This window comes from Ananas comosus, linkage group 8, assembly GCF_001540865.1.
Source record: "Ananas comosus cultivar F153 linkage group 8, ASM154086v1, whole genome shotgun sequence".
Classification (NCBI taxonomy): Eukaryota; Viridiplantae; Streptophyta; class Magnoliopsida; order Poales; family Bromeliaceae; genus Ananas; species Ananas comosus.
In genome coordinates, this window is record NC_033628.1 from 9,046,676 (window position 1) to 9,065,063 (window position 18,388).

General features: G+C 36.8%; 2 protein-coding genes and 1 long non-coding RNA gene across 3 annotated transcripts; 2 read left to right on the plus strand and 1 right to left on the minus strand.

Moving 5' to 3' along the window:
* Window positions 6,592-7,924, plus strand: LOC109714616 (putative nuclease HARBI1). Its single transcript, XM_020239313.1, has 2 exons — window positions 6,592-7,111; window positions 7,208-7,924. Exons 1-2 carry the CDS (start codon window positions 6,614-6,616, stop codon window positions 7,922-7,924), a joined length of 1,215 nt encoding a protein of 404 aa, XP_020094902.1. The 5' UTR covers window positions 6,592-6,613.
* On the minus strand, window positions 8,102-9,053 carry LOC109714617. Its single transcript, XM_020239314.1, has 2 exons — window positions 8,975-9,053; window positions 8,102-8,900 (listed from the first exon to the last, which is right to left on the minus strand). The coding sequence occupies exons 1-2, from the start codon at window positions 9,051-9,053 to the stop codon at window positions 8,317-8,319; spliced, it is 663 nt and encodes a 220-aa protein (XP_020094903.1). The 3' UTR covers window positions 8,102-8,316.
* Window positions 16,379-17,294, plus strand: LOC109713987. The gene is made up of 2 exons (XR_002217230.1): window positions 16,379-16,857; window positions 16,990-17,294. It is a non-coding gene; the product is annotated as an uncharacterized LOC109713987 (long non-coding RNA).

Consider the following 18,388-nt stretch of genomic DNA (forward strand, 5'->3'; position numbering starts at 1 on the left):
TTGTGTTTTAAAAATATTTTGCTACTTGCGTGATGGTCGGTTTTTTTACTATGCTTTTGTGTGTTAAAAGTTGAGGAATGACCCCTACCTCACCTTATGAAGTTCTTAATGGCTTCTGCTTGATAAAGCTTCAAATGCTGTTTGAGTAGAGTGATTCAGATATGCATTTTTTTTTTCCGAATAAATTTCCCTTAAGAGCTTTACAATGAAGGTGTTGCTTTTTAGGATCTCGAACTTTTTAAAGATCATATTTGCTAGAAGCTATAGCATTTTGATTGTTGAATGCCTTTCTTCTGCTTCTCAATGCGTATCTTCTGCTTCTCGAGCAGATAATCTGGTATATTCCGGGATATTTCCTACCTGGTTGCTAGCTACAGGGAAATAACTGTCTCTTTTTTTGTTGTGAAACAATTTGCTGCAAAAGGTTAGGTTAAATTTTTGTCACAACAGATCTTGTACTCTGTAAATTGTCTTGCTGTTGCACTGCAAAAGTGAACTCACTGTAAGAGATTTGTAAGGAATTCAGCTTGGGACAGGAAGTGTTAATGTTATGGTAAAATTATATGATAGTAAAAACCTAAAATTGTGGCAAATTATTTGCCACAAATTTCTGCGCTAAGCTGGATCTGGTTTTGGGTATTTAGATGCTACTATTGTTTTATAAGATTAGAGAATGATCCTGGGACTGGTTTCTTACGTGAGCATTCGATCTAATATAACCGATTGATTCTTTACTCTCAATTTTTTTCTATTGTCCTATTATTCTATACTTGGGTCTTTTATTTTTCTTAGAATTTTTTTACATTTTAATTTCCTTTCCAGTTTCCTTCTAATAGTTTCTGAAAAACAAGAGGAATTGTTCTTTATTGTTGATACGAATTATTTTAATTTGATCGAAATTTCTACTTTTGGACCCTACACTTTGCTGATTCTCACCTTACCACAGTTGCCCAGTTCCAAGAGTTTGTTCTAGCAACTATTGTGTAAAACTAGTTTAGGACCTACGCTTCACGGCGGGTGAAAAAGATCAAATTTTAAGCATAATCCAAAAGAGATGACCAAATCCCATTCTCTCCTCGGAGGAAATCAGATCTACATAAGCAGTTAAAACCAATTTAATAAGCGTTGTCTAATAAACCCAAAAATTAATTATAGAGAAACTTACTATTCTATTCGTTAGAGTTAGCTAATGTGTATACACCATGTGGCAACAATATTGCCATATCTAGGAGATTAAACCTAAATTACTCAAAATCAGTAAGAATTCAAATAACCAACTAGCCAAACTGAAGCAGATATCAAAAAGATCTGAGCAAATTCCAATCTCGCCTTGGACAAAACCTGGATGATGCAAGAGCGCAATCTCCTGTAAGCACAACACTTCACCGATGCCCCACCATTGTTATCCACTTGCTTTGGCCCAGAGCAAATTCAGAGGCTCCCGAAAGCGACAGCGATTAAATCAAGAAAAAAAAACTTTAATATATAAAAAATTTAAATCCTAGATATACTACAAAATTTGCTAAATATATTTGTTAATCAGCATACAACAATCCGTTTATGAAATAGTAAAAATATTGAACTGAAAGAGAAATCCAACCTGACACATATAGGCAATTATAAATTCTCATCAAACATAAAAAGAAAAAGACTCAGATGGATTTTCCTGCAATGAATGCAAGAAATGTTGGAGAAAACCGCAACGAAAAATCTGCTTGTGATTAAAATTTAACTAATTTTATGATGAAAATAAATAAATCAACTTACAGATAAACACAAATATCCAAATAAAAATTTGATCTTATCCAGAAGCGTGCGAGACACTGCCCTAAGACGTATTCCCGTCCTTACGTGCAAGATTAACTTGGAGTAACATCCCAAGGTACGACCGGTATTCCTCCTCCTGCGAGCACGATCGTGAAGAAGGCTGACGGAGACTCTTTCAACACCCGATGACAAAATGATCAAATCAAATAGATCAAAAACAATTGAAGAAAATTAAATAACTCAAAAAAAATTTTCTCTATAAATTTTTTTTAGCAAAGCTCTGTCATTTTTGGATATTTTATATATCTCTCTCATGAACAGTATTTATAAAAGCAGGGGTAAAGCAACATTCCACTGCAGAAGGTCCGCGCGCACAACACGTGCGTGCGCGAGCAAAACGGGCGCCGTAATGAGCGCGCATGAACCGGAGTAAACCGGATAAAATAAAAATAAATAATAAATAAAAATAATTAAATAATAAAATAAATTAAATAATAACAATGATGATTAGAGAATTTTGAATTTTCTTTCAACAATCCCCCACAAAATTCAAAATCTCGAAAAAAGAATTAAATTCAAAATAAATCAATAAATCAATATATCACCCGGTGTTTATACTATGCAATAGGTAAGGTGTTTTTAAGAGATTTAACCTCACTTAGTGTAAATAGTTTTCATAAAAAGGAATCAGAGTGAATTAGGTCTTGAACTACGTTCCTTTGACCCTGACTTCAACTACCACACACAGAGTATAGAATTCTCCGTCGCGGGTCTATGCGTTAATGGCCATGCACAGTACTTTGATTTTTAATAAGAGTTTCTATGGATAGTCCATTCATATAGCCACGGCCACATACGGATACTCTCATATAGGTGATTTCCTTCAGGAATGTGTGTAGAGCCATATCTCGCGAAAATTACCGCCTCAGATCCCATTAAGAGGTATCAACTCAATCTCAACCACTACACAGAGCACTACTCACCGTAGGGATGGGATTAGAGCTAAAGCTCCTCTATATAAATTGTAGAAAGTGCTCTTTGGCCAACCCGACAGCTTATTTTTACCATATTGAACCTTCTTCAAGAGATCTCCTATCACAAAAGTTGGGTTCCCACTGCAGGATTTATGGGCAAAGTCCCATCCCCCTCGATGATTTTAGGACCTCAGTTCTATTCAGCCCTTTCGTCAAGCAATCTGCAAGATTCTGACAGATATCTAATATGATAGAAAATCAACCATATCTATCTCAATATAATATAAATGTTAACTTTAGAATTTATCAATTTTATTTACAAACTAAACATTAGGATAAACAAAATGAAATCATGAGGGCAATTATAATATCAAAAATTATCAAACTGATAAAATAGCTTCCCCCACAAGTTCTGAGATACACTAAAATTTAAAATCATGAAATTTAATCATGTTGAATAGAGTTTGATTCAATAACAAATAGATGCTCTAAACAATTTTTAAAAAAAATTGATTTAAATTAGGTAATTTCGAGCAAATAACATATACAATCAAATAATATCTATGCAGCAAACAGATTTTAAAAATTGCTGAAATAATAGCAAAAGTGGAATTTAGAAATAGTGTTGCAGGTNACGCGTGCGTGCGCGAGCAAAGCTTGCGTGCCGTAACGGGCGCACGAACCGGAGTAAACTGAAAAAAATAAAATAAATAATAAATAAAAATAATTAAATAATCAAATAAATTTTTTTTGAAAAATCAGGAGACAGTATATATAAGCTACAAAAGAATTCCGTACACTCAAAAAGATTTTCCTGTAGCAAAATTCTTTCTTTTCTTTTTTTTTGAAAAAAAATTTATTTGATTATTTAATTATTTTTATTTATTATTTATTTTATTTTTTTCAGTTTACTCCGGTTCGTGCGCCCGTTACGGCACGCAAGCTTTGCTCGCGCACGCACGCGTTGTGCGCGCGGATGTTCGCTTCACCCCTGCTTTTATAAAGAGTGCTCTACTGTTCATAGAGAGATATATAAAATATCCAAAAATGACAGAGAGCTTTGCTAAAAAAAAATTTATAGAGCATAATTTTTTAGAGTTATTTAATTTTCTTCAATTGTTTTTGATCTATTTGATTTTATCATTTGTCATCGGGTGTTGAAAGAGTCTCTGTCAACCTCCTTCATGATCGTGCTCGCAGGAGGAAAAATACCGATCGTACCTTGGGGTGTTATTTCCGGTTAATCCCGCACGTATAGATGGGAATACGTCTTAGGGCAGTGCCTCGCACATTTCCGGATAAGATCAAATTTTTATTTGGATATTTGTGTTTATCTATAAGTTGATTTATTTATTTTCATCATAAAACTAGTTAGATTTTAGTTACAATCGAATTTTTCGTTGCAGTTTTCCCCACCAAGAAAAACACTACAATTAGAGTCCTATATTATAAGGTTTAGACAGGCTGCACAAAGAACACTCGCATATACATTAATATCGGCAACCGCAGCCTCAATCATGGCCTTTGCGACTCTGCCGATGAGGGAATCATAAGTTAGAACAGCACCAATATTGATAACAAAAAACCTTTCAGAATGGCTCAGACCATTAAAGCCTAGAAGCAGAAACTAAGAAAGCTAATAATCTTCGCATAGGCCATCATTAAACCCTTTTTAAGCTTAGAGCAAGCCAATTTCTTCATCTAGTGAGCCTCTTTCTTAAGAAACCCATACTGGATCAGAAGCTCCTTTTGATATCGATAAGAAAAATGATAACTTTAGTTTGATTTCTTAATCAAGAGAAAACCCAAACACAACCTCAATCACACTCAAACATTGGACTTCTTTTCCTCCTCCTTTTAAGAAAAACCCTAACCTTCAATTGAAATCCTAATTAGGATGATAAAAAGAAAAAAAAAAACATCTAGTGAAAGATGAATGTGGAGAAGAAGTGATGAAGAGATATAAAGAGGAAACTTAAAATCTTAAAAAATCTAGCATAATAAAATTAACTTTTTTCCTTTTCCCTTTAACCTCTTTCTAGGAAAAAAGTTGTAACTTTAATTTCTGACATTTAGAAGAAGCCCAATGAACAAGAAGAGGTTAACATAGCTGCGAAGAAAGAGAGAGATGTGGACGCAAGATCTATAGCGGATCGGCCCGTAAAATGCTCACGTGAGGCGGAGGCGGTGGAGACAGCGCATAGGAGGCGGAGGCGTACGGAAAAGGATGGGTAGAGAGAGAGGAGATGAGAAGATGTGAGAGAGAGAGAGCGGAGGGGAATGGGAGAGGACTACGGGAAAAAAGTAGTGCTCCGTGGGAACCGCGATTCAAAAATGTGGAGAGGTGTAGTGTTCCGGAGGTTTGGATAGGATTGGCTACAGTATTAGTGACTGGTCGACACATCTGGAGAGTGTCGAACTGAGTTAGAGTCGTTTCTGTACGAAATGGATGTAGAAATGGACTTGGCGCACTCAAAGGAACAAAACTTAAGTTTTACCAGTTTCGGGCGCCCAAAATAGGGTTTGGGTCGCCCAGAACTCGAGTGCTGAACTGAGTAGAACTGGAAGCCAATTCGGATCCTAATTTCGGGCACCCAGAAGAGGATCCGAAAGTTCACTTCGTGAATATCGATTATGCTGACACGTGTCTGGTGGTAGATGAGGCCCGCCGGACCAAGATAAAGGCACAACACACTGTGGGCGGAGGAACCGAAAAGGAGTTTTTGTTTAGCCTAGAGGTTCCGGACGCCCAGAAGTGAGTTTCGGGCAAAAGTACCCGTTCTTGCAGGACAGCAGGTTAGTATCTCTTGTTCTTGAGGCTTATTTCACCCTTTCTTCTCTTTATAAAAAGCTTATGTTCGACCCCTGAGAAGCTTTTTCACCTCTCCTCCACAGTGAAGCCTACAATTGCATTCCAACCCCTCTAAATCCTCCAATTTGCTCAATTCCACCTTAAGAATCGCTATTTCAGCAGAATTCCAGCAGCGACCTTCGGCGTTTTGGCTCGTGTGCGACGGAGGAAGGTCGGATTGCAACGAAACTTGGTTTGTTGGTTAGCTGACTTCTTGGAGGTTTCGTGGTGCCAATTTGATAGAAATTGATTAAGGTTAGTATCGTCAAATTGCTGTTCTTCTGGACTGCTGCTGTATTGGAGCTGAAATTTGAGTTTTATTGGTTTTCTTGGAGCAATTCTTTAAAGGAGCTGGATTTTCGACCAGAGGAGATTACTCCATCTTTCACTACTGGTTTTGATAGTGTTCTTCACCTAAATTGTGGATTTGAAGATTGATAGGTGAGTTTTGATATTGAAATTGGTGGATTAAGCTTAAGGCCCTGTTTGGATGCATGGTAAAAAAATTCTATGGAGTTTAAATACCATAGTTTTGATCCAAATAAAATAGGGAATCCTGTAACTCCAAAAAAATTCCGCGGGATTATTTTAGAAGCTGTTTGGATGCACATTATACAATTTTATAGAATTTCTGATAATCTTAAAAAATTAGCTATTAGGGACTTTAAATTTAAATTATTAATTATTAACTTATTTTAAAATTTCAAATTAGTGTATTAAATATACCTAAATATTAATTGTTATTTCAAATTTTAAAAATTATGACATTAAACTACTAATAAATTTATTTAAATTTTGAAAAACTAGCCGTTGGAAAGTTTTATCTTCAAAACTAGCCGTTAGTGAACTAAAAAATTCAAATACTAGCCGTTAGAAAGCTCAAAAATCAAAAAACTAGCCGTTGGAGAGAAATATTATTGTTCTTACACTATTCTAAGTCTATTTAAAAGGATCAAATTCTTACAATCACATAACTAGTAATTCCTATGTTTTCTTCTCTATACCTCTACAATCACAAAATATGGATAACAACAATCTCGCACTTTTTCTTTTGAGGAGAAGGGAAGAAGAGGAATTTGAGTTCATAAACTTCATTCATCCAGTAACAAATGGTGATGAAACATCAGAGAGGAGACGCATTCACACATCCGTTCTTACTGGCGCAATGTATGTTCAAGAAGTTCTTGAAGGCCACGATGAACGATGCAAGAGAGAGTTTCGAATGGAAACTCATGTCTTCAAAGCACTGGTCAAATGCTTGAGGGATAAAGGGCTTATCTCGGATACGAAATATGTCAGTGCGGAGGAACAAGTAGCTATGTTTTTATTTACCTTGTCTAAAAATGCAAGTAATCGTACTGTACAAGAGCGTTTCCAACATAGTGGAGAAACAGTGAGTCGTCATTTTCGAGTGGTTTTAGAAGCAATCACTCAACTAACTGAAGACTTAATTCAACGACCATTGGCCATCACACCATCAAGTATCAGGTGGAACAGCAAATTTTATCCTTATTTTGAGGTAATGTCAAATGCTTGCTTATATTAATTTAATTATACTCGCATTGCATAAATTTTTAATATTTCAATTGACTTTATTATTTTTTTTTAAATGTAGAATTATTTCGGTGCTATTGATGGAACTCACATTCCTATATCAATTGCCACAAGTTTGCAAGAACCATATCGTAATCGAAAACAAACGTTATCACAAAATGTTATGGTTGCATGTGATTTTAATCTTCGTTTTGTTTATGTAAGAGCTGGTTGGGAGAGGTCGGCATCAGATGCGAGGATACTACAAGACGCTTTAAACAATGGTTTTACAGTTCCGCTTGGAAAATATTATCTAGTTGATGCAGGTTATGCTAACACACTAAGCTTTATTGCTCCATATCGCGGCATACGATATCATTTAAGGGAGCATGGTGCAGCAAATGAAAAGCCAAAAGATTATAAAGAATTATTCAATCTTCGTCATTTACAACTCAGGAATCATATCGAACGCATTATTGGAATCATAAAAATGCGTTTTCCAATTTTAAAGGTAGCTACATATCATTCTATCAATAATCAAACTGACATTGTGATGGCTTGTTGTGTGTTGCATAATTTCATCCGAAATCATAATGGAACAGAAGATTGGTTGAATGATGGCATTTCAGAAATCAGAAATTATGAAATAATCGATGTGTCAGATGGGGATGCGGAATATGCTGAGGATATTGACTCTATGAATAATCAACGCAGAGCAGGCAATCTTAAGCGTGAAGAAATTGTAAAAAAAATGTGGACCGATTACATAGCTAGACACCAATCTCGGAGGAATTCTTGATTGTTACTAAATATTAGATATATATGTATCTTTCATGAATATGTTTCATGAAATTGTATGACAATATTATATATGAATGTCATTTCTATTTATGAATTCAATCCAATTTTTTTCTACTATGAATGAAATATACAAACAAAGTCAACTGCCATGGCAAAAAAAAGAGCAAGAAATATCATCCATTAAGTTAAGCAATACATGAAATAAGACAACAAACATCTAGATACCAACAAAAATCTATTTAGCATTAAAGATACCAACTTGCTAAATAGACTATAAAGTTCAATATACCAACAAATGTCAATGGTAAGGTTTAACATGACAAGCAAAATGAAAGAAACCTAATAAAAAAGCATAATAAAGAAACTAAGCAACAACCTTAAGGTTTAACTCTAAATTCCTTCTTCCCATGCCTTTTTTATCCAATAAGCCCTATGTTCATCCTTTAATGAAAGCCAAGCCTTACGATTTTTTTTCTTTCTTTGGAACACTCTTGAAGCTTTAAATACCTCGTCCGCGGTCCATGGATCAGGCAATGCATAAAACACCTCCATACATTTATCAACAGAATATTTATCATCATGATAACTTCTTGTTTGTACCTCTGCTGCGGTGACAATAGCTTTAGCAAGTTTATCGTCACCCCTCTCCTTTACAATTAGATAATCTTCCATTTTATTGATATTTCCGCTTCTTATTTTTCTTTTTTTAGAACTTGATGCCGTCCTAGCTTCTTGAGCTTGTATTTGTGATTGTGATGGTGGAGGCACTTGAACTGGGTGAGGTAGGTCACTTGGTGAGGGTATTTGAGCTGACAGATTGACTTCCTGAGTCTCTTCAACATGTTCATCAAAATTATCTCTGACACCTGGAATCGTGGCTAATGGAGACTCCGGCTGGGAGGTCGATGATGAACCTCTAGAGTGATTACTATAATACTCACATCCACGAGCACGTTTGCCTTCTGCATATGTGCCTTTAATATACAAATATGAAATACATCTAAATATTAATAATTAAAAATATAAATAAAATGTGTTTAGGCCATACCTTCATAAATATCATATAGTGCTTCATACCATGGAAAGGGCTTGTTGTGCCATTTTCTAAGTTCTATATTATTCTTCATAAAATAAAAAAATTACTGTTAAAATTAAAAAAAATAATATAAAGAATCAATGTTTATAAAGTGATACTCACATTAATCAACGGTTCCCAAACTTCTGATGGAGTATAAAGTGATACTACTAAAGTGGGAATTTTATTAATGGCTATAAGCTCTTAAGAGATGAAGATTAGTGATCTCCTTCCGATAAGAGCTATACATAGCAACAGTGAGTCCCTGTCTATGTTCCAATTTGAGGGCCTTTACGTGATTTCAATTAATTTGAATGCTAGGAATGAAGGATGGATCATAGTCTGATGCTTTACCTAATTGATCATTCTCAATACATAGTCAATAATCACTCAAAGTAGGTTGATGAGACTAACAAAGAAGTGGATTCAAATCATGATTTTTTTTTCTTCTAACTGTCATTCATATACTCCAATTGATTGTTATGGAAGATTAGAATCGAAATAATGAAAGAGAGATACTACTTAGTAACTATCACTTGATGTACGCCATGGAATTGAATTGGTTAGAAAACTAGCTAACAAAAGTATGAATTTCTCCTATGACCAAAACATTTAAAGGGAGTTTAAATAAATTTAGCTCTTGATAAATCAAGTACTAAATTCAACTTCTATGTATATAGAATAAGAAAAAAGAATTCTGCATAATTATCACCTAACATAGAACAATAATAATATTAAAGTACAAATAAGATGCAAATTTCATATATGATCAAATAAAATTTCTAATTTCTGTTTTAGAGGTAATCAAACCAAATATTCATAAACCAAAATGACTACTTGCCTGCCTCCAAAAATCAGCCCAATATGATGGAAACCGATAAGAGCTGTTTTGCCTACAATTGCTCCCACCCTAAACTCTTCGATTTATGCAAGGGTTTCTTTCTCTCTCTTCTCAAAAAGGATAGGAAAAGCTTTAGAATTGGAGTATTCCTGGTCGTGCACCCCTTGAATGGAAAGGGGGAAAGAGGTAATTTTGTCATTTTTGACTAGGAAGCATCAGGTGGCACAAGTACGTCAATTTTGAAGAAGAATGCACAAGTCCAAAACACAAAAACTGAATTGCTCAAACTTGAAATTATACACAAGTCCAAAACCCAAAATTAATTTCTTTCTTTACCTGTTGGAGGAGGAAAAGCGTGCGGCGCCTCTCCGGCCATGGCAGGGTGCGACCGTGGCCGAGAAGAGTGCGGCGCCTCCCCGGACAGCGGCGGCAACTGGCGACGGTGCGGCGGCGGCGGCGCCCCCGCAGGCGTTCGGGGCGTGCGTGCACTGGTTGCGGGTCCTAGAGGCAGCGAGCGAGGCGGGGGCGATGGACGGGCTCGACTTCTTCGCTGCGGGGGCGATAGACGAGCTCGACTTCTTCGCGGCGGGGATCGGGTCGATCGCCGCCAAGGCGGCGGCGTCGGCGGCGGTGTCGGCGGTGGCCGAAGTGAGTGCGGCGGAGGAGAGGGTGGGTTGTGGAGAGGGTGGAGATTAGAGAGAAAGGAGGGAGGCTCAGAGGAAGAGGGTAAAAGAATAGAACGGCTGCGTGAGTAGAGGAGCCCGAAAAATAGAGTTTCAGTTTTAGGAGAAAATTTTGGATTTTATTTTTACCCTATTTTTTGGGCTATAGTTTAACTATACCCTAATTAGTTGGTATATTTTTAAACCATCCAAACACTTGTTAGAAATTTTTTCCTACACCCATAGTATAGTTATACTATACTCCAAAAAAGTGAGCATCCAAACAGGCTCTAAGTGCTGAATTTTGGGAGTTGTAATGCAAGTTTTGGTGTTTTTGATGTTTAGATCTTTGGAGAAGTTTGGTTGCTGGTTCTGAGTGTTTTTGGCTGATCTCGACGGGGTTTCCGGCAACTTCGCGACCCCGTGCTATCGTGGATTAGCGCTAGAGGTGGGTTAATGATACTTACCGAAATTTGCGGAATTACCTCCTAAGCTTATATGTTGTTAACATGTGTTTTAACTTTGTTATTCATGTCAGTAGCTCAATTCTATAATTAGCATGATTCTAAAATCTGAACTGGAGCTTAGAATATTAGCTAAAATATACATGCTGGACTTGGAATTGACTTAGGAGAAAACTGACGATTATATACCGTCATTTGTTAAAACTGCCAGATTTAGCTCTAGGAGCCGTAGTTTGTTTGTATCGCCGCAGTTGTGAGCGGTGGATACCCAGAATAGTGTAAAATACATTTACGCTTGTGCTGAGATGCCGAGCTTATTTTTATAGCACTGTTTAGGCTGTTCCGGACTGTTGGGTGACGTTGAGGTTGACGGTAGACTCGGATTGCCGTTTTTACATAAATTGTGCCGAGGGCACGTGAGTTTGATTGTTAGACCCTGTTTACTTGACTATAGCCTGTGAGAGCTTGATTGAGCTCGACAGAGACGCGCTTGCACAGTCGGTTGGGTAGCGCCCACGAGTGCCACTCCGGAGTCAGGCTTAGTGCTTTTGCGTTGATGTCGGTTTGTCCTGTTTGGACTTGCTCTCCACTGATGACCTAACGTGTTGGCAGTTAGTGTAGCTTCGACAGGCGGGACGGGTGTATTCTGCAGATAGTTAGTGTTGGATCATAATAGTATAGTGGCATATAGTTGTAGATTATTTCCAGTTTTTTACTATCATTGAGCATATCATCTGTAGACTTAGTGGGTGAGCCGTTGAGATAGGTAGCGGTACCCACTGAGGACTACTTCTTTTTGCAGTAATTCTCACGCCCAGTTGTGGATTTTTTGCAGAGCCTTCGGTTGTGGCTGTTGCTACTATTGATACTGATCGTGGAAATGGTGTTCCGAGTTAGAATTCTTCCTGACGAGTCACAGAGCTAGAGGAGTACCAACTACAGGTAGTTGTAGTTTTTGGGTTATTATACATACTGATGTTTGTATCTCGCTGGAGCGAGTGATTTTTGTATATCAGGATGCTATGTATATATAGTGAACCTCTGTTGTTTACATATGTTTTATTTTAGTAGCTCTACACTACTGGTTGTAGTGTTGTATGATTACAGATACAAGTACGGCTTCGCTTCGTATACAGAAAAAATTCCTATGTATACGGCGGGTCTGTTATCGTGCCCGGGGAAACGAGTAATCTGGGGTGTGACAAGAGGGGTTGAGGCTTCCTCTTTAATGTAATTGTATTAATGATAGTACATGTTTTGGATGTAATTTTTTGTTTTTTGCCTTTTGTTTTTTTTTTTTTATCTTTGATTTCTTGCAATTGAAGATATAGTTGATTTAAAAGTGTAACGATTCGGCCCACTAGCAATAATAATTTGTTAGACTCAAACCACCAGTCTAAAATGCTTTAATAAGCCGTCACAAACTCCCACAGTTTAGGTCCTAAAGTCCTTGTCGAACCAATCACACATACATTCCAAGATCACGAGGCAATGTTAGGCGATGTGAGACTCATCTCTCAGCCTGCCTAAGTCGAGACTCATTTTATAACACACTGGACCTGTGCAAATTACGAGGTTCGGGTGTTTGATTTGTGTTCCGAGCTTTTCCACATTTTCTAGAGGGTCGTTGACAGTGTTTCGACCTATATATATGGCTCGCATTCCGAGAATCGAGGTTTAAAACTTAGCACTGAGCTCTCCAAAGTGAAGAACTTGGCTGCTCTCGGGTTGGACTTTGCAGAGCAGAGTACCGATACAGCATTGAGCTTATACCGGAATGGGAGGTGGTACCGGTACAACATCGGGTTTGTACCGGTATCAAATGCCGTTTTCTGTCAACCCGAGGCTCGGATTTGCGCGTACTGTGGCCTTGTACCGGTGCAACTTTCCGTGTACCGGTACGCAGTGCAGACTGCAATCTGCTTATTTTTTAGGGGTGTTTTTGATATTGTAGCCTTATTACATATACCCCGCACGCCCCATGGAGGTCCCCTGAGCTGAGACTAGTAGAGAAGAAGGTAAGGGAGCTCTCCTCTTCCCCTCTTTCATTTTCTTTCATTTTAGTTGGGATTTTTGAAGATTAAACTCTTCTTTTTGCTTCTTTTTGCTTCTTGGTGCTTTTTTCACCACGGGAGAAGCTTTCGCTTGGTGTTTGGAGCTTGTTTGAGGGAAGGTTTTCAACCCTAGCTGTTCCTATGGTGGTTTGAAGCTTCTAAAGAGGTTAGGAACATATTTCTTTCACTAGATTCATGTTTTGATGGATTTCTTGAGATGAAACCCTAGAATGTGAGATTTAGGATTTATTTTGAAAATTTTTGATTAGAGGCTTTTGGATCCCAATTGAATGGTTTAGAACCCTTGTTCAGGTTGGATTTGTAGGGATCTTACTCTCATTTCGAGATTGAGAGAGAATTTCACCATCTAAGGTGAGTTTTGCCCCTTTTGCTTGGGTTGGTTAATGTTTGATCTTAGAATTATTCGTTCGTAGCGTTTAACTCTCTTAATCATACCTTTTGGGAGCTAGGAAAGTAGTGGACACCTTCGTTGGCGCAAACAAAGGGCTACGAGGAGTTTTGGTGGGTTTGACCTTATCGAAAATAGAAAAACTCCACCTATGTCGATTTTTAATTGCCGTAAAATAAAAATACATGCATATTCACGCTAGATAGAGCATACGAGATGTTTGGAATGCTTAAAATACATGTGTTATGTATGATGAAAACTTGCCTCTATGTAGTAGAAAGAGATATATGCATTGTAGCCTTGCATATGGTTAGTATTCTATTTAATGGTTTGGAATCATATTTCTTGTAAAGAAATGGCTTATATAATATGCTCTTGAACTTAGAACTCATATTGGACATATTGGATATGAATGTCATAAAGTGGCATTGATCTTGATGAATGCATTGACATAGTAAGTTACAATGTCATAAAGGGGTATTGGATTTAGTAAACGGTTAAATCTTTACCTTGAGACATTGAACTGGACCTTTGGGGTTGCTAGTGTTTATTACCATAATTGAGACATGATGACCGAGTATCTGAGATGACTATCACGCTTGCTTGCCATTTGTACTCATTCGCACATACTTGTGAGGGTCGCTCCCTACAAGCCGGCACTCCGGAGTTGGCCTATGCGACATACGCTCACCGTGCGGGATTGAGGGCCTACTAGGTCACCGTGGGACAGTCACATTCCTAGTGAATGCTGGACTACCCGGGGCCATTAAGCGGCACAAGCTGGACTACACTCGTGAAGATCCTATTTTGGAAATGAAAAATTGACAAAGAACAACTAAATGATAATCACTACTAGACTAGTGCATAGTAGTTGGATTCCTTTGGCATGCTTGTAGCATAGTATTGGACATTTAGTTGACATTCTTGGATATATATAGTATACTTGTGACATGTTTGAACACACTAGTTCATGCATCGAATGTACTTACTCATGATAGCTAGAAGCATCAATTTTATCATCATGCTTACTTGCGACATAGTAGTGGTAGTAAATTATATTGTTAAATCTACTCGTTGATTTCCTTCTTTAATGCTTATTTTCTCTACTTATGCTTTTGGGGCCTAGTGGTGCTTTCTCGCTGAGGTCAGTAATTACCCACTGGGAACTATTAATTATAGTTCTCACGCCCCCTGTTTGATGTTTTCTTTCAGAGCCATCTGCACCGGGAGAGGCTAAGGATCACGGCAAGAGAGTCGCGTCTAGCTAGATCGCAGGGATCTCTTCTATTAGGTGGTTATCTCTCCTTTTGTATAGTTGGGGAGAGAGCGAGTTGTACCCGTGTATAGAGACCACCACTTTTGTATATCTAGTACTTGTATTTGAGACTTATTGTTGTATTACTCTGTGTTTTACCTTAGTGGTTAGTTCTCTTTTCTTCTTACTTGTTGTTAGATTCTAGTTGTATACTTGCTCTGATATCTCTAGATACTTGTTACTTCTTGTTTATTTATCGCTATCGTTGTAGATGCCTTATACATGCAGGCATGTGGCGGGTATGGACACGCACCGAGCGGGCCTTTGCCGGGCCCCGGGGCGTAACACATTTCACATTTTCGCCTGTCGATTAGCTCTAATACTTAATATAACGATTCGGAGTACTAGCAATAATAACTCGTTGGACTCAAACCAACAGTCCAAAATATTTAAACTTAGTTATTTTTACTAGGACCTATGGTCTCTTATATGTTCAATTACAACTTCGTTCTCATCTGATGTGTGACTATTGGGATGTCACAGAAAGTGTTCGATGTAACTACTTTTTTTTGGATAATTTGTTCGATGAATAATCTAACTATATTTGGGTATTAGTCTATTTATGTATTTCATCACCTTTTGTTCATAAATTTGTGAATCATTTTAGTTTGCCACTCTCTTTTTTTCCCTTGCACACACAATACCCTACCTGCCCTCACCCCGTTCTCCCTTTTTTGTCTATTTATTTCGTACTTTTTTTTGCTTCCATACTTCTTTTGCTTCTCCTGCTTCCTACAATTAGAGTGTCCCTTCGATTTTTTTTTCTAATTTGTCTAGCTAATGCAGAAGTGTATATTGGCTTGATTTGTTAGTTGCGAATAAGTGCTAGCTGTTCTTTTGAATTTGGCTTAATATTTCTCCTATTTGTTTGGGAGTAAAACTAATATGAATCATTGTATATATGCTTTACTTGTTTGTATTATTCAATTAATGTGTTATTTTTAAAGTACTCTATATAAATGCTTAAATGCTTTGCCAATTCTTGATTGCTTCACTGTTAATGTGGGGTGTTTACTTGCTTTCTTTGGGGTGATAAGGGTAGCTTAATTGCTATTTGTAGAGAGATAGGGGTATGATTTTTCTTTTGTCTTTTGCTGAGCTGAGTTAGTTTGACTGTTGGACTTAATTATTGTTGATCTGTCTTAGCTTTTTCTGTGTTATCTTATTTATTTGTTTAGAAAATTATAATTAAAATTAAAGATGTATCTTAGTGATATTTTATATTCTTACTATTACTTTTTTTTATTTAGAAAAATGGACTTGAAATTAAGAGCAATTTCGTACTACTATTATATTTTTATTTCTACTAGTTTTTTATTGCACAGAAAATTTTCTGTAATAATATTCTACCCACCACATTACATGTATTCTTACACTAGTCTATAAAATATAATGAATCCTCATGGATTTCAACGCCCTCTCCGCAATTCATGGAAAAAGTGGGCCCCTCCCTTCTCTAAACCTACAGAATTATTCTCTTAATTAGTGAAGCCTACATTCTCTCTCTTCTTAATTAGGATGTTAGTGAAGCCCATATTCTCTCTCTTTTAATTAAGGTGGTGCTAATTTTCTTCTAAATGCTTCTTACGTTACTCCTCTCTATCCATATGCCCCTTCATTTCCTTTCTCTTAATCTTCCTTTTTTTTTGCCCGACCATTCGCCTTCTCTTCTGTCTCATCTCTCTCGCTTAAAAAAACTCATCCACCTAAAAAAAACCCATCCACCGAGGTCGAAAAAAGACATCGACCACAGCTACGGCTTCCTTATCCCCATCTCCAACCAAAAGAACCCAACGGCCGAAGAAGAAACCCCACAGGAACACGAAGAACCCAAAGCGGAGAGATTGAAAGAAAAAGAAGATGAGGAAAGCGATAAGGACAAGTTTGACGACGGGATCGACTTCCCCCTGGGAATCTTCGCCGTTGATCTATTGCTTCGATGCTGCGATGCGAGAGTTCATCCCCACAGTCCAAATCTCAAAGCGAGATGCACCCCGACCAGTACTCTTGGTGCCCAGTGGAGCCTGCCGGAGTTCAGGCGTGCCTCTGGCGGCTTCCCTCCAACGTAGCCGTCTTACACGTGTGCCTCGGCGGCCGGGCCGAACATGAAGGTCGGCGATGACGACCTCGGCAATGATTCCCCTCCATTCTTTTCTCTGTCGCCCTCGCCCTCTCTTTCTTCTTCGTGTTCGTTTCCACCAATTCTGTCTCTCCTCTCTCACTATTTTTTTTCTTTTATGAAGGCTTAGTTGTCGTTGTAAATCCATCAAACCAGGTCGAGATTGGAGAAAGCATTAGCTACCCATAGAGTCACATTTGGAGAGGGCTGGCCATATCCGGATGCTCCTGCGACGTCCATGTCAGCGTCCTCTATCGCCGGAGTTTTTGATTTCCTTATTGAGGCCTCCTCAAATGTTTTCACCTTTGGGTATAGTTTTTGTTCTTTCTTGCTTAATTTAATTGCTATTCTGTTATTCTTTTCACAGACATCCTCATACACAAAGATTTGAGATAATTTTATATATTAATCAAAATATTTATTTGGTCATATTGTGTATATGCATACATACATACATATATTCGGGTGAAATTTTATATTTTTATAAATTAAAAAATATTGTTTTTCTTTCTCGAAAAGAAAAAAATCATTTTTTCTCTCCTAATTTTATTTTATTTAAATTACTAATTTTTTTAAAAAAATTTTGATTTTTATTTAGGAAAAAAAGCAACCGGAGCCCATTATAATTCGTCAAGTAATAAAACCAACCCAACGAAAGCACCTCTGGTTTTTATTTGTTTCATTATCTTTTATTCTTACATTAAATTATGCTTTTTTAATTCCTATCAACAATTTTTATTCTCTTATAGTTTATTTTTTATTTTCTTTCTTTGTTCTCCATTAGATTATATTTTTATTCTAAAAAAATTTTTAATATATTTTTTATATTATTAACCAATCAAATATTAATTATTTTCTACTATATTTTTATATTTTTATTTGTATATTTAATTTATAATTTATTATAATTTTTATCCGCCGCATCGCGCGAGTTTCTACACTAGTTTACATTAATGTCACATGTAGGATCAAATCTTTTTGAATTAGATTCTTTTAGGTTATGGAAAGTGATGATTGATGCTTTTCATTGATCTCAAAAGAAAAATAAATATAAAATAAAATAGAAATAAAAAAAATTGCTAAACTCTAAGCCTAAGAAGGCTTGTAGCTGATTAAATAGTGCTAAAAAAACAATCAAGACATACAAAAAAAAAGCCAGTAGAAAAAGAACTTAAATATGCAGCGAAAAGCTTAGACATTTGTATCGATAATTATAGTTTAAGCAATTACTTCTTCATTGTCTTGAATATTCTCTTCATGTTCCTTACATTTTCTTTTGATATCTGAATCGGGTGTAAAAATTTTGATGACTCGGAATGGTTGGATACTCATGTTTGACTTGCAACTATTCGCTAACATTTGAAAAATATAAGATCGACCAATAATGTTTTTAATAACATATGGCAAAATAAATTTGTCTACATTGTTTGCAATTGTCAATTATTTGGGCATGAACACATATTAGATCCTGCGCCAGTTTGCCGAAAAATTGTAAGGTTTGCAAATCCAATTTCATCTTTAAA